This window comes from Takifugu rubripes, chromosome 5 (assembly GCF_901000725.2).
Source record: "Takifugu rubripes chromosome 5, fTakRub1.2, whole genome shotgun sequence".
Classification (NCBI taxonomy): domain Eukaryota; kingdom Metazoa; phylum Chordata; class Actinopteri; order Tetraodontiformes; family Tetraodontidae; genus Takifugu; species Takifugu rubripes.
Window position 1 is genome coordinate 6972228 of NC_042289.1, and position 15696 is coordinate 6987923.

General features: G+C 46.4%; 1 protein-coding gene across 2 annotated transcripts in view; it reads right to left on the bottom strand.

Moving 5' to 3' along the window:
* Positions 1-11381, bottom strand: part of septin9a (septin 9a) — a 38969-nt gene extending 27588 nt beyond the window's left edge. The window contains exons 1-2 of one of the 2 annotated variants that reach the window (XM_011603899.2): positions 11093-11381; positions 4937-4999 (exon numbers count right to left, since the gene is read on the bottom strand). In XM_011603899.2, the coding sequence (XP_011602201.1) occupies positions 4937-4999; positions 11093-11114 (85 nt within the window). In that variant the 5' untranslated portion in view covers positions 11115-11381. Of the gene's footprint in view, positions 1-3029; positions 3179-4936; positions 5000-11092 lie in introns of those variants that run through there. The other variant, XM_011603902.2, reaches the window with a different exon arrangement.
* Positions 11382-15696: the final 4315 nt, after the last annotated feature.

The following is a 15696-nucleotide window of genomic DNA, read 5'->3' on the forward strand; positions in this document are numbered from 1 at the left end:
TGCGGGTGTGTGCCCGAGTGCACGACAACGACCCTCCTTTGTGCTGATTGATCAAAATCAAAGCACGATGAAACCACAGGAGCCCAATGTGCTGTAATTACTGACAAGAATTCAAACAATTCTGCAACTTTATATCTCCAGGTGTCCACCTCCACTATCCGGTGATAAATGATCGGTGTCTGAACAGGTCATGTCAGGTTCAGACACTCACTGTAATTCCCAACTTCCAAAGCGACTTCCTGCATGCTTTAATACAACAAAAGCTTTGTACTACCCTTGATGCACATGACTCACTCAAGGATCAGGTTGTGTCAAGCGAGCCGGCCTGGAAGGTCTGAAAAGAAAAGTTTGGCAGCTGTGTAAGCGCCGTTACCATCGCGTGTGTATTCCAACTGTAATTACCGCAGGTCTGTTTACGTGGTAACCACTTTAATAAGCAGCTGAGGCTGGCTGCGGATGTCAGAGGGGCCGAGAAGGCGAAGAGAGACAGATTAGAGGCACAGGGGGCACACAGATGACCACAGTATCAGCAGAAGAATGGCTGTGTACAGTACGCACATGTGGAACACATGTGGAGGTACACAAGACACACCCTAATGCTATTAACTGATAACGTGAGGTTGGGCAGGATTGAGAGGTTGTTGGGCAGGAAGACACCATGGACAGGACACTAGTCCATCACACTCACACCTTGGAGCAAGATATCAACCTGACGGGCACGTTTGGGGACAGTGGGAGGACCCTGGAGGACCTGAAGGAAAGCAGCAAGAGATCATGTGATGACTAGATAGAAAGGTCGGGAACCAGAATCAAACCAGCAACCTCGGCATTCTGAGGGGACAGTGCCAGTAAGTGATTTTAGGGTCAGAATGCGGACGGGTTGCTGTCCTGCAGCCCGACACACCAACGAATACTGCACAGGCTGCAGAACATTTCTCCCCTAATATTGTAACTCAGGGCAGCGTACCCCACTCCCACCCCCACCCCCACCCCCACCCCCACCCCCGGCTGTCATGGTTTCGCCTGTAAGGTTTCTATCCACGGGGAAAAGTGACAGCAGCTGGCCCAAACCAAACGCACCCAGCCAGACCCTGCTAACTTGAATCAGACACAGCACCTGTTGGCAACATGCCCCCCCCCCCCCCACACACACACACACATTGGCATGACATCTAAATTGTTTTCACTCAGCATATCTTTTTGCAGTGAGTGATGTGAATGAGTGTATCTTCTGTCTGCACATATTTTCACGTGTGTTCCAAAGAACAGAACTCTGTGTGTTGTGAGCGCAGCTGTCCGTCAGAACTCACTATATTTGATGCCGTGACCCCGATATCTTATTATTTATCATTAAACATACAAAGGGCAGCTGTGATGCGATTTCAAAAGCAGCAGCATGATTGCTCAGCGGTCGGGCCAGGACTTTCTCCTGCTCGGTAGCTCCACCTGGTGGCAGGAGTATAAATTATATAATGTAAACTGGTTCAGTTTGTCGTTCAGAGGATTCATTTGAAGAACGGATTCTTAAACTCAACTCTTCCTGTGATCCCTGAAAAAAAAAGAGCACCGACTTGAGTGTCATCGAAGCTCATCAGATGACGTCACCGTGACTCGACTATGAATGGAACAGTACCAAACCAAAGTTCGGCTGTGTCACGTAGTGATTCATGTGAGAAGGGAACACAGGAAACAGACTGCTCACAACCAGCTGAGAGATATTTTCATTTTAAGACAAAAACTCTCATTAGAGGTTGGAATTAGAAGAGAAACACACACACATAGAGCCACAGGCGCACACAGACACACATTCCGCTCCAGCTATGGTTTCTGTCATGGCTTTTTAACAACACTCATAAAAGGCCACCATTAAAGGTGCAGACAGCATTGCCTCACTAATGCCTTTAACACAACGTACAACAGAGCAATGCGGACACTCTTGGTTGTATTACAAGTATCATATTATCGATACACTGCGTATTATTGTTTCTGTAAGTGGGTCACTCGGCACGCCACACTCGACGGGAAGCGTAGCTCCCTGTTATTATGAATCCTCAATGATTGTAGTGGGGGGCATCTTTCCTCACCGCGCTCGATTCGTCACTTTTTCCTTTCAAAAGCTAGAAAGAAAGAAAGAAAGAAAGAAAGAAAGAAAGAAAGAAAGAAAGAAAGAAAAAAAGCACTGCAGTATCTGAAGGAACGTCCGGCTGTGGTCGGCGTTTGAACGCCGCAACAGCAGTTTTTGAATTTTTGAACGGCTGACTGAGATTACCTATTTTATCACAACACTTTTGTTCATTCGTGTGAGGGCTGTGAAACACATAACCTGACACACATGCGTGTAAATTGTTACATTTCGACGAGGAAAGCATCCACGAAATACAAGGAGTTATCTGTGCGGCCAACTTACTGTAAGTAAGAGAGTGGACTGGAGTGGAGCTTCCTCTGTGCTGTTAGCTAAAGGAGGGACTGACTGATGGCAGGAGTGGGATCAGAGCCACAGGAGACAAGGGTAGTGTTGTTCAAACACACTTCTTTCCTGTTTTCACACCAAAGGAGAATGGAAGAACGCAGATTGAGATAAAAGAGACGGAGTTCTGAGATATTGGAGCCACTTGGGTGTCGATCCCTCAGAAGGTGTTTTGTTTTTTTGAGGATAAAACCAACGTATGTAAAGAAAAGTGGACAGTGGAGAGCAGCAATACTTTAAGACAAAAACACAATTTGACAATAGTGGGATGAGGGAGGGTGACACAAAGAGGAGACAAAAAAAGCCCACAGAGCCGATAAAGACGGATAAACCAAAACAGCAGCTAAGCTGCTACACAAACCCTGCAGAGCTCCCAGCTCCAGGTCCAAAACCCAACGAAAACATGCAGTCAGCAAACGGGACAGAATGAGAGAGTGGAAAATACCACAGAGGGGGGGGAACAGAGGCCAGCTCTCTCAGAACAGACACCCTAACCCAGAGAAAGAGATGAATAAAGAAGCCTAAAATGTGCCCTTCATCTGGGCTGACAGCTGAGCCTTACCTGAGAACTTGTCCCCCTCCATATCCAGACCATTCCTTCCACAACCACATGTAGCCTCGGCTCCCTCACTCTCTTTTTTAGGACTTCCCTTTCTTCCACTCCACTCGCTCCCTCTCCCTCCCTCTGTTCCTCCACTTCTCACTCTCACCCTTTCCTTTCGGGCTCTCCCTCCCTCCCTCCCTCTCCGTCTCCGCGGTTTGATTCCTTCAGTGTGTCCCGCTAATGAAGTCAGAATTACGACATCCCCATGTGCTGATCATATGTTGCTCGCCCTTCCTCGCTCTTCCCCTCTCTTCCCTCTGACAGGACCAAAAGGACTGAAGCAGTATTGTATCTTGAAAATAGAAACCATTAGCTCCACCATGTGACACGGATATGCTGCTGGCAGATTAAAATAACCCAGTTGCAAACGATCCGTTTGGCCAATTTATGAAGCCATGTGCCAGCTAGCCTAAATTAGCCTAAGATTAAGTTGTTGTTAAAATGGAATTAAGGATATTCCCCTACATTTTCCTCACAAAAAGATCAATGCAGGGGTGTTATAAACCAGGAAAACCTTTTATATATCAATATATATATAAAAGGTTTTCCTGGTTTAATGGGAATTAGAGGCACCAGAAACACTGTAGAGAAGCTATTGTGAGAGTGAATGACGCTCTGTTCAAGTGACTCAGATGACCTGTGACCTTTGGCACGTACCTCACACTGCGCCATGGGTCAGGGGTCAGATGACAAGCGCCTGAGCTCTGATAGAGAGATCAAACACACTGAGACATGTCCGCCCAGTGTCTTGTGGAATGGTCCCATACACCAACACTCCACGGTGGTGATGTATTTATGTCAGTGTTCTGTGCTTTTTGCTGTCTTCATTGTTAATTTTCCTTTATATTCTAAATTAGAGCCTGACAATTGTTTTAATCGACACTTGAGGGAAGAAAAAAACAATACCACAGCGACCTCTAGTGGTAAAAACTGTACCGACATGAAAAAAGGGCAAATCTATTAAAAACCTCTCTCTCTCTCTCTCTGTGAGTGTGTGTGTGTGAGTGTATGTTTGTGAGTGTGTGTGTGTGTGTGTGTGTGTGTGTATCCTCCCAAAAACTGCCTGCCAAATCACAAATCTGCTCTGTTGGCAGTTGTTTTGTACTGGGCATCTACCTTCAAAAGCCTGTACGCACAAACACAGACACACATGCACGCACACACGCACGCACACACACATCCTGGGGCGCCTGCATCAGCGTCAGGGAGGTCTCTCTGCCTGTCTGCTGACTAACGGAGGCCTTATCCTCAGCCTTGGGCACTTTTCAAAGACAGCCTGTATGAGTGTGCACCTACTTAAGCATATCAGTATCCCAGTGTGTGTACGTGTTTGTGTGTGTGTGTGTGTGTGTGTCTGCCATGTGTGTGTGTGTGAGCACTGGACAAACAAACAGTGTACGTGTCAACGTTTGAATATGTTTTTTTCATGACTCATGCATGTCACTTATGACAGGTACATTCTGTACAGACAAAAATAGACACACAAGGATAATTAAAAATGAAATAAATTAAATCCTTTTCTTATTTGTTTCAGTTGGATGTTATTTGCTCGTCCACGCTCACGAGTCTAAGTATAGAGGCCAATAACTAGAATGAATAAATAAAATACACAAACAAAAAGAGCAAGTAATATTCCAACAGGATCCGCTGTGGAGTGGCTGTTACGTGCTCCCAGGTCGTTGCCCTGGTGTTTCCACATGGCTCTGAAGGTCAGTGACTTACAGAACACTGAACTGGGGTCAGATGACCTTGACCATGACCTGACCTGGGTGGATGATGTCAAACGTGCTCTGCAGGTGCTGAGCAGAGTGATGGACAGGCGGGTTTATGCTCAATATACGATGGGTAACAATGACAGTACTTACTGGGACTGGTGACCCCAGGAGCTTCCCGCTCTGTCCTCCTCGCCCGAGCGCTGGCTGATCTCGCTGTAAGGGCGAACAGAAGAAACAGTCACTAAAACTTTACAGATGAACCAGCGGCGAGGAAGTAAATGCCATTAATAAGTATCTCTGGTAGCAGAGAAGAATCTGAGGTCTAAAGTTAAAGTGTCCTTCCCACAGATGTGATACCATCTCTGCTCTGTGGTTGAACTCTAGCTGTTGTCATTTCCAACCCTCATATGTGACTCACTTCCTGTTATCGAACAGTTCCTGACACATCACATCTCTCATCAATCGTGGGTGTGTGTGTGTGTGTGTGTGTGTGTGTGTGCAGTTCTTCCAAATCACCAGTTGGCATCACTGCCTGCTCAGTTGGGTGACTCAGCACCATTGTTTGAATAATGGTGTCTATTTCCTTTCTGAGTAATGTAGCCCCAGTTCTCAGTTACTGCTGCCTTCGATTACATTTAAAATCAAACGCCAAATATATTCAGGTCCAACAGAACCGGGTGGTTCTAAGACGAACCAGAACACGAGCAAGCTTCATGCCGCTTTTTTATCTTTTGCATTGAAAAGTCTGTTTAAATGTTGATGCGGGTCACCGTGGGTGCTGGAATGCTGCTCCGCTGTGTTTCTACAGGAGCCCAGAATGGACAAACGTGAGGCATTTGAGGACAGGTATTCCTCTGATGCACCTCTATTCTCACCACTAGATGCTGCTAAATCTCACACACTGAGGTTTTTGCTGAGATACTTTAGCAAGAATTTGACTGCACTGACTATAAACTAATTACTGTAAATGAATATAATTTTTTAATTACTGTTCAGTAAAGAATAACATGGTAACATATGACATCATCAATATGCTAACATGGTCACTGAGAATGTTAGAAAATCTGTTATTGGGGAACACATTGAAATGGATTAACTTGTGTGTGTGTGTGTGTGTGAGTCTGAGAGAGAGCAAGAGAGAGAGAGAGAGAGAGAGAGAGAGCGAGCATTAGCAATTGTCAGTCTAAGACCGGAAGGAAAATAACAGAAAGAAAGTGATGATGAAATATGACATTTGTTTCCTGCAGTCATGTTCAAACTCCTTCAGAGTTTTTGGCACGGTGGATCAACGTGCTCACATTCTGTTGTAACTTTACCAACCGCACGCAGGAGTTGAAGGAGTTGGGGCTTGAGCTTCACCCTCCAGCGCTCGTCTTAACTTTACAAGACAGTAATATCAAGTAAAGGCAAGATAACGGGCTTTGATTTTTCAGGCTTGATTTGGTTCAGTCATAAACTGTGTTTTCTCATGCGTGAAAAACAAACAACTTTCAAACAAGCGCAAGCAGTTTAAAATGATGCAGTATCTACTGATATCCCATCCAGCTACACCCACGTTTAGTTTATATCTTTCAGATATTTAAAGTGGCAGAATGTTATTAAAGAATAATAAAATCCCACCAGTTTCACTGAGTTCATGTTCTAAAATCTCAATGGATGATCCCAACTTCTGTTATTAGCATAAGGCTGCACCAGTACCTCATACCTGCAGCAATTTTTACCTAATAAATCAAGATAATAATCCCAGGTTTGACAGCAACACTCTGGAAATATGCAGCCATAAAGTTTGACTTTTTAAAAATGTAGCGCCAAAAAACACTCTCAAAATGCATTTAACTGAGACTTTATATAGAAAATCTAAGAGAGGAGGAAGTTTTTGCATTAAAATGACTTAAAAACTGCTGGTTCCTGTAAAACAGGTGAACCTGGGGTCACAGATCAAACACTCGCACCGGGAATATGTGGAGGAGAAGCTTGTATTGACCTGCAGACAGGAGGAAATGCATCCACGTGTTATCCTGATGTACGTCTAAATGTCAGCAACAGAGCTGTGTGTTGTTGATTTAGAGGGGAAGCATCGCCTCTTTTACTTTAGACCTTTTAAATCACAATCTGAGTGTTCAGCCTGTCAAAGGTGAAACGGTCACCGGGGCCCCCGCTGCAGTGATAACACTGGTGGCCTATTGTGCTGGAGTGTACACACGGACTTGTGTTTAAGAGCTTTCAGTGTATGGAGAAATGACAGAATAGATAAGTCAAAGGCAAGTCTGTAAAGCCTCGCAGCTAAAAAACATGTCTGTACTTATTTACTCTTAACGCTGGAAGGACGGCTTGGTACATGCACACACACACTCCACACACACCCTGACAACACAAAAGCCTCAACAAGCCACCAAGGCTGTGAAAACCTGAGTCGCGGAGCAGAGCTGTGCATCATGTTGGATATAAACCACGTGTTGTGTGTGAACGACCCATCAGGGGCCTCAGACAAGACTGAGCGGTGTCCCTGTGTTTACCTGTGTTTGCTTTACGCCACAGCCGCAGGTTCCAGAGGTCGTTTTGAGGCCCATACAGGAGGGAGGACAGTGGACACGACCCCCCCCCAGCAGTACCCAGCTCATCCAAGCCCCCCTCCCTGCTGTCAGAGCGCCCCCAGCCCTCACTCAGCAGGCCGCCTGAAAACCGACACGACTTTGCTCCGACGTCGGGTCAAACCGGAGTCCAAGTGTACAGAAGTGTTCTGGTCCCGGGTCAGACTGGAGACCAGTAAAAGATAAGCGTCTGCCTTCCTTCTCGTTAAAAGCAGGCAGTGCGTTAAAGAGTGTGTTTTTACTGCCTGGCGCTGCCCACAGGAAACATGCGCTGCCTGTGTGTGAGAGGTGAGGCAGCACTCGTGGAGTGGAAGCTAAATCATATATGAATGTCTCTGTTTTTTACGGCACCTTTGTGAGCACGGTGCAATCACATCTCCCAATCTGAAATTAGAGCCTGATCGATTCCAAAGCAGTAGAGTTTTTACAATTTTAACGGTTCAGCATATCAACGTTTTTCATCATCTTTATCTGGAAATCAAGCAGCACATTCATCAAGTTGTGTTGTTTACAACAGCTTTATTAATCGTGTATTGATCAGTGTTTTTGGTCGCATAGAAATACTCATGTCACTATTGATGCATGCGTCGTGGTGTTGGCCCACCATGTTTCTACAATAGCCCCGAATGGACGAAACAGACTCAGAATGCAAAATGAACAACAAAAACTCAGATATTGATGCAGGTATTGATGAATATTTTTACCAAACACAAACCAAACTGGCCCGACTGAAAGACTTCCTCATGAAATGGGTTAAGTTAATGACACATTTCCATTTAATTTGATCTTAAAGCTGCTGTTTTGCAGCTCCCAGTTCATAATTGAGGTGTACCCACGCTCTCCATCGTGTTAATGCCCCACGCTGCTGTCAGACCACATGTTCCAGCTCACATCAGATCCTCTGCCAGCCTGCTATTATCTTTTTTACAGGCTCAGCGCACAGGAGTCTGTACGGCCGATCCGTTCACACCTCTGGCAGTGGCGGCGTCACGGATCTGCTGATAATGAACGCCGGGCTGAGTGGACCCTCCGGAGGAGGCTCCAGGGGGCTGCCAAGGGGGGACCAAATGCAGCAGGGGCAACAACAGGGCCCCTTCCGCCAGGGGAAGTCCACATTCCACAGCGGTGTAAACACCCTCGTGTCAGAATGTTAAGCCCAATACCCTTTTTCACTAAGATTTCCAGAAACTTTTATTTCCAGGAAATGTATCCCCCTGGTATTCCAGGTGGTTTACATTTCCACCACACCTCAAATTACTGGAAAATATGCTGAGATCAGAACTGTGGGGAGGGAAGAGATCGGACCCTCTGAGACAGTTGTGGCAAAGATGCTGAACCTTTTTCACGAATTTGTTTCAGCGTTTAGACCCTCTGGTCGGCTATCCTTACAGAGACTCCTTGTTGTCCTGCTGGACATCTTCCAAAGATTATCGGTTTGGATTAGCCCGCCCACTGCTCAGTGAGGCTTGGATACATTTGCGGCAGCACACTGGCTTAAACATGGCGGGTCAGCAGAAGTGCAGACAATGCTAGTGCGTTCCGCCCGTCAGCGTTCTTCAGCACTCAGCAAAAGACTCCCAGGGAGTCTCAAAAGTCCTACCAGGCGCGCTCTCTAGAGAAGGTTTGGAAAAGTTTTAGTTGGAGTTTTCCCTGGTTAGTCGAGGTGGGGATGCGCCCAGGTTTTTCAACATGCCAGCTAAAATGTACAAAAGCTCCTGCAGTGGAAATGAGGCTAAAGCCTCCACCAAAGCCATCAACCCCGGCAGAAGCTGTAGTGGGAGAACGAAAGATTCAATGACATCACGCTCTGGTGGTGGGATCCAGTAAAAAAAGAATAGCTCCGCCTCCCCTGACGGACAAATCCATCACGTTCTCCTGTAGTTCTCATCACGTTGGTGCATGAAAAGCATCATTTCCTGATTACTCTGGTTTTAACGATGGCTCCATGGCGGCAGACTTTATTCATACAGCTACTTAGCTTATTTTACAGGCTGAACAGACATTATTGCTGGCGTCCGGCAGGCAAAACAGCGCCTCACACAAGCTAAAATTAGAGAATGCTCAGCTGTGAAATCCACCTTTTTCACAAGAGGGTTTGAGATAAGCTTCAACAGCGAACTGTGCGTGCACGTCCACGTGTCCTAATACGTTATTAGTCCATTATTCACAGACTTCCAGGGAGAGAAAATTGAAGGTTAGACGGCATACTGGGCTAGATGACAGGGCAAAATATGTCTCAGCACAGTTTATAGGTTGACTTTAAAGTTACCATCCAACAATAGCTGTAGGCCCCGTATCAAAGCCTGGCTCACTCTCCTGTATAAACAGGCGGAAGAGCTGCAACGCCGCACAGAGCACAGCGTTCGTCACAAAGGCACAAGTGGGATCCTGCGTGCCCGAGTGGGACATGAAAGCACATACCGCGGGGAAGCGCACTTGGAAAATAATGACCGTGTGTGGGCGTGCGTGTGTGTTTGAGTGGGTTGTTATTCACACAGGTTACTCATTGATCCAGACAACTTGGAGGGAGTGGTGTACAAGGCAGAGAATGGCTCCAGAGTGTGTGTGTGTGTGTGTGGGGGGGGGGGGATTCGTGAGCGAATGCAGGCACACAGAGCAAGCCTGGGGAGAGGGACATATATGAACCTACACATGGGTGCGAAACACAGGCCGGCCTCCTCCTGCACATCTCTGCTGCTTGTCTAAACAACTCTGCACTTAAGTGAGGAGGGACTGCACACACACACACACACACACACACACACACACACACACACTTTGTTATTAGATGATGCCCTGGGTGAAGCGCGTACAAAGAATGTGACAGCTCCACACACGTTGCCACAAAGGAAGAACACACACTCACACAAGGAGGAGGAGAGGCGGCATGACCCAACATGCACTTGGCTCTGACGGAGAACCATCGGACGCACTGTCGCACAAAGAATCGGGAAAGAAGAGCAGGGAAAGGCAGGCATTCCGCGGGATATGCTGGTGTACACTGGGTTGATCAGGGGCCTAGAGAGAAGAGAGGCGAGGAGGAGGAGGAGGAGGAAGACGTCGCAGGTGTTCTCGGGGACACATGCAGCAGTGATGGACGGCTGTGGATGGTGAGGAGACTCCGCCTTCCAAAGAACACAGCTCAAGGCCACGATCCTCTGTCCTCGCCTGGGCCAAAACACCAGCCCTCGCCTGCACCGTCGGTGCAACCAACGTCTCCTTTTGATCTCTGGCGAAATGAGCCGCCAAATACCTGCACGTAATAAACTGCAACCACAAACGCATCCAAGCGCTGCAGCAATGAGCCAATCGTTGACGGCGTGCCGGGTCAATCTCCCTGGCGGAGGAACCGCTCCGTAAAACTGCCAGTAAATACAGATTAACGGGCTGGATACCTCATCCCAAAAGAGCTATGTCTTCAGCTCAGCTCTCTGAGTCGCCGCGACTCTTTGGAGGGGAGAAAGGTTTGACAGCCACACCTGCGGGCCCGTGTGTGCCTCTCGTTTTGTTCAGCCGTGGTCTGAAGTGCTGAGGAGCACCATGAAGCAGAGTGAAGGTTGTTAACTATTTACCTAAATGTGCCAGTCCGCTTTCATTCTCTCCTATTCCGACACACGCGCGCCCACGCACACGCACACGCCTAACCTGTTTGCTGCTGCGGTCTGACTGTACCATAAAAACCCATTTTTCCAGGCCTCGTTGTGTCAACACCTACCCTGAAATGAGGATTTCTTCATTGTTGTGGATCTTTCCTCTTTTCCTTTAGGTGGGTTGGAAGAGCCGCTGTTTTCCCCTCGGAGAGTCGGAATGACGTTTACATCCGAAACTTCTGCAGCAACTTTTCCTTTCCTCTGCGGCCTCCCCGCTCGCTCCTCTGTCCCAAACGCACCTGTGCGCTGCTAACGCGTCTCCTTTCTTTGGACTTTCTGGACGCGTTTTACCGTCTAAATTCCCAACGCGATACACTTGGAGAGACAGTCTGCCGGGAATGGATCCTATCACACCTGCGCTCCAGACGCACGCCCAGTCCAGGAGCGGGAGTGGTTTACTGTACAGTCACCGGGGGGGGGGGGGGGGGGGGGGGGGGGGGCTTGCACCAAGCGCTGCGGTGAAGACGCGCTTTCATATTTTTAGCTAAGGAGGTTGTGGAACAAAGTGTTTGGAAGAAATTAAGCAAATCAGACAGATCAACCCAAACAGTGCGGTGTTGCGCAATACCGCTGCATGTAAAGAACTTATTAACTGTCATTTAATTTGAACTAAACAGGAAAAAGCACCAAGGAAACATTTTCTCTCACTGTGTGTGTTTGTGTGTGTGTGTGTTTGTGTGTGTGTGTGGGTGTTGGGGGGTGGGGAGAGAGAGAGAAAGGTGTTTGTCGTCTAAACTTTGCGGGTGGGCGTTGGCCAACTTCTGTTCCAACGGGAACCCGTCGGCACCCTTGGAGGTTCACTGTCCCACAGTGGGGGCAATTAAATCAGAACTCACAGGCGCCCTCTTGCGGCCACGCCTAACCAGGACTGGAGTCGGACTTATAGCTGGGAGCGTGAAATATTAGTGTTAGTCATGCAGTTTATTCATGCAGTGGAATTACTATATATTATCCCACAGCAACATCTCTACCAGCTAATGCAAACATTTAGTGCACCTTTACACCTGCTTCTGGATGATTTTTTTCTATTAATTACATCTGGCAGATGTGGTAAATAATAGCCAGTCTTCCACAATTAATAATAAATCTCTTTTACAAAATGCAAATCCTTTCATATTAAAAAAGAGACGTGAATATATAGCCAAATAACAGAGAATACATCTTTATAACCACTCCTCTTTCTATTTACAGCTCCTTAGACATTAAAGACAGTTCTCTAGAAATGAACCACTTCTTGTTTATTTTTTCAAATTTATTCCTGGAAACATGCATGTAAAGCTGACAGATTCGTAGATAAGAAGGTGTCGGTGTTTTACTATGCAGCTGAATGCCAAACAAGGAAGTGAAAATTTAAAAAGACTGAGCCGATTCACTCATACAGCGCAGACAGAAATGCATTAAAATGTATCTTTACTGTTGATTAAATATGTGCTTCAGGCACAAAAGGAAAGAAAATCCCGTCCTGAGAGGTAGCCAGTAATAACTGTGCCTGTTTTTCCAAAGTGTTCTTGTGCACATTAACAGCTGTGGATGGAGCCACGACGGGGCCAAACACACGCCAGCGGGGGGGTGTCAGAGCAGAATCTGGAGGGTTCTTTTGTTTCCTGTGGTTTTAATTTTAACAAGATGACATACGCTTCTCTAAAGGCAAACTGGGAATGATGGCAGCAGATGATGGCAGGTCTGTGTGTGACAGTGTGTGAGTCGTCTCTGTACTGAAGCTACAGCAGGTCACCTGTTTGGGTCGGGGGTTGCTGCTCCCCTGACAGCCCATCTCACCCTGTTGTTACTGGTACCTCCCTGGGCCAGGACAGTGGTGCTCTCTCTTTGAGTGTGTGTGTGTGTGTGTGTGTGTGTGTGTGTGTGTGTGTGTGTGTGTGTGTGTGTGTGTGTGTGTGCGTGTGTGTGTGTGTGTGTGTGCGTGTGTGTTTGTGCATGTATGCGTCTGTTTGTGTGTGTCCTGTCTAATGTTTTGTCCAGTATTCCTGCCTCTGGTCTGCTGGAATAGACTACAGCACCTCCAGTGACCCTGACTGTTGTCAAATGTGGGATATGGTTTATCATCATCATCCTCACCATCATCATTATCATCAGTCAGATAAAGCAAGATCGATTTGGTCCACACATTTTGGCATTCAGATTCAGATTTAGATTCAGATCCTTTATTGTCCCACACGGGGAAATTTACAGTGCAACAACAGCAGCAAGAGCACTCAGAGAAAAATAAGATAAAATCAAATAGAACAGGATTTGGAATATACAAAGAGGATGTATATTTACAATAATCCAGATAAATGGATACTCGGCCTCTGTGTACCTGTACATAGTACAGAGGGTGAATACAATATACATATCAGAATATATAATATTCAGATTGTGTTAGCGGTTGTTATGTTTATTGTGCAGTCTGACAGCAGCCGGCAGGAAAGATCTGCGATACCTCTCCTTCACACAGCGAGGGTGGAGCAGCCGCTCACTGAAGGAGCTGCCCAGTGCTGTCAGGGTGTCCTGTAGGGGGGGGGGACGTGTGTTTCAACATGGATGACAGCTTAGCCATCATGAGTAATGTAAATGGGTAACATACCTTGTATGTAAACTTTGACTATCTTATTTCTACATTTGGACTTTGTCAACACATTTCAGGTGGGGAGATGAGCCGATCATTGATACAAATATGACATAATTATGCATGGGGGTGCGGTGGTTAGCACTGTTGCTAACAACTGTTGCTAACCACCGACCCCATTTCTGTGTGGAGTCCTCATGTTCTCTCTGCATCTGCGCAGGTTCTCTTGGGGTCCCCCGGCTGCCTCCCAGACTCCAAGGCCGTGCATGTGGAGGAACCCCATCAGGGACTCCAAAGTGACCCGAGAGGTGAATGTGAGTGTGAATGGTGGTGTACTGGTGACTGGGGGGAGGGTGTACACCCACCGCTCACCTGAAGGCTGCAGGGCTGGGCCACAGTAGATGATGGATGGATGTATTCATACATTCAATAATTCATACAACATAATATTATACATACATATAACATGTTTATCATGCTGCTGCTCCATAGACATCCACTCATCTGCGTATTACAGGTGTTATAATGCTGCAATCAGCTGCAAACAGATGTTTCATTTGACATAATTGAAAGCTTCTGGATGTATGTTATTATAGTTATGAAATTAGAAGCACATCCTGTTATTGCAGCAGAAAACCAGGTTACATCATCTGGGTTAAACCCAGCCGTGTCCTCTGTCTCAGACACAGCAAAATTTTGGAACCAATTTTTTTTTTTACGTAGAGCTATTTTTCAGGTGTGATATCAGAGAGTTCGGGTCTGAAATCTTCTTTGCTCTTTGGTTTGTGTGTGCGAGTGTAACATACACTCACACACTCACCGGTTTGCCGTTCTGTAGCCTCAAAGCACAAATGCACAAAGTATTTTTGTGCCTGTGCTTCTGACGTATACCTCATCATTTACGGTTTCCTGTTGCAGGTTACAGCAGGCAGACAAACCACCGTGGTTACACATCTCTGATCTCCATCTAATGGAACGTCTGAGTTTAAATCATAAAACCTACGTGATGCAGAAGTGACACAGAGGCGCCCCTGCGGCTCTCAGTGGCATCTTGGGGGTCTCGGTTTCGCTCATTCTGCTAGAATTCACTGCAAGTTTTTATGAGAGCACTTCAAGGTGCGCACACACACACACACACACTTATAGATGGCTTGCTGGCTGTGGCTTGGCCTGACATTTATCACACAAGTAGTTGTACACATACTTTCAGGCTTGGGGTAAACTTCATTTTGTGCCTACACAATAACTTGCAAACTTTCTGCTGTTTTCTGTGTGTGTATCCTCACATTTACTAAAAATTGAGTACTATGATACGGTACTCGTTCTACTAGCAAAGTGGAGTCTTTTTGCAGTCCCCACAACTTCACAGGACGGTTTAGAGGTTAACACATAGTTTAAAGGTTGGCTTTAGGTTAGAGTAAGTGTGTCTTTGCATGCAACTTGTCCTGACACATACTGTTAAAGCGGTTGTGTGATTTACACTGTTTGAAGAGGCGTGTTTGCATTCGCCGGCACTGGCACAGGTGATAAATGATGGTGCCATTTTTCGGAATGGCTGCCGCTCCATCTGCAGCTGGTTTATTGTCAACAAGCTTTTGAAAAGAGAAGAAAAGACACATTTGGAAGTTTTTTCAACAAGAATTTTTAAATGGAGACTAACATCTGAACAAAAATCACATGGGCCATTCAAGAGAAAACAGTTAGTTGCCACTGATTCTTGTAGGTCTGTAACTTTAAAAACATGCAAACCTGAAAAACAACTGTGTCATGTGGTTGTCATCTATGCTTAAGACGACAACTACAAGTCACAGGCCTTTCAGATAAATGTATAAAAATAAGAATTACGACACTTTCCCTGCAAAAATGACAAAACTTTATATTTACAGTAAAAAAATAAAAAAATACAAGAAACTCTGGAAAGATGAAAAGTTTTAGAGCCCAATAGTTTGAGAAGCCCCCCACAGGTGGCTGGCGCCCGTATCCAACCTTCCTGAGGACGCGTTGTTGTGAACAGAAGGGAGAGAGCTCGGACTGTGCATCACCGTGCATGCATCGCCTCCTAGTTTCAGGCTGCCAGGCTTGCTCGCTCTGCAGGCCACATCC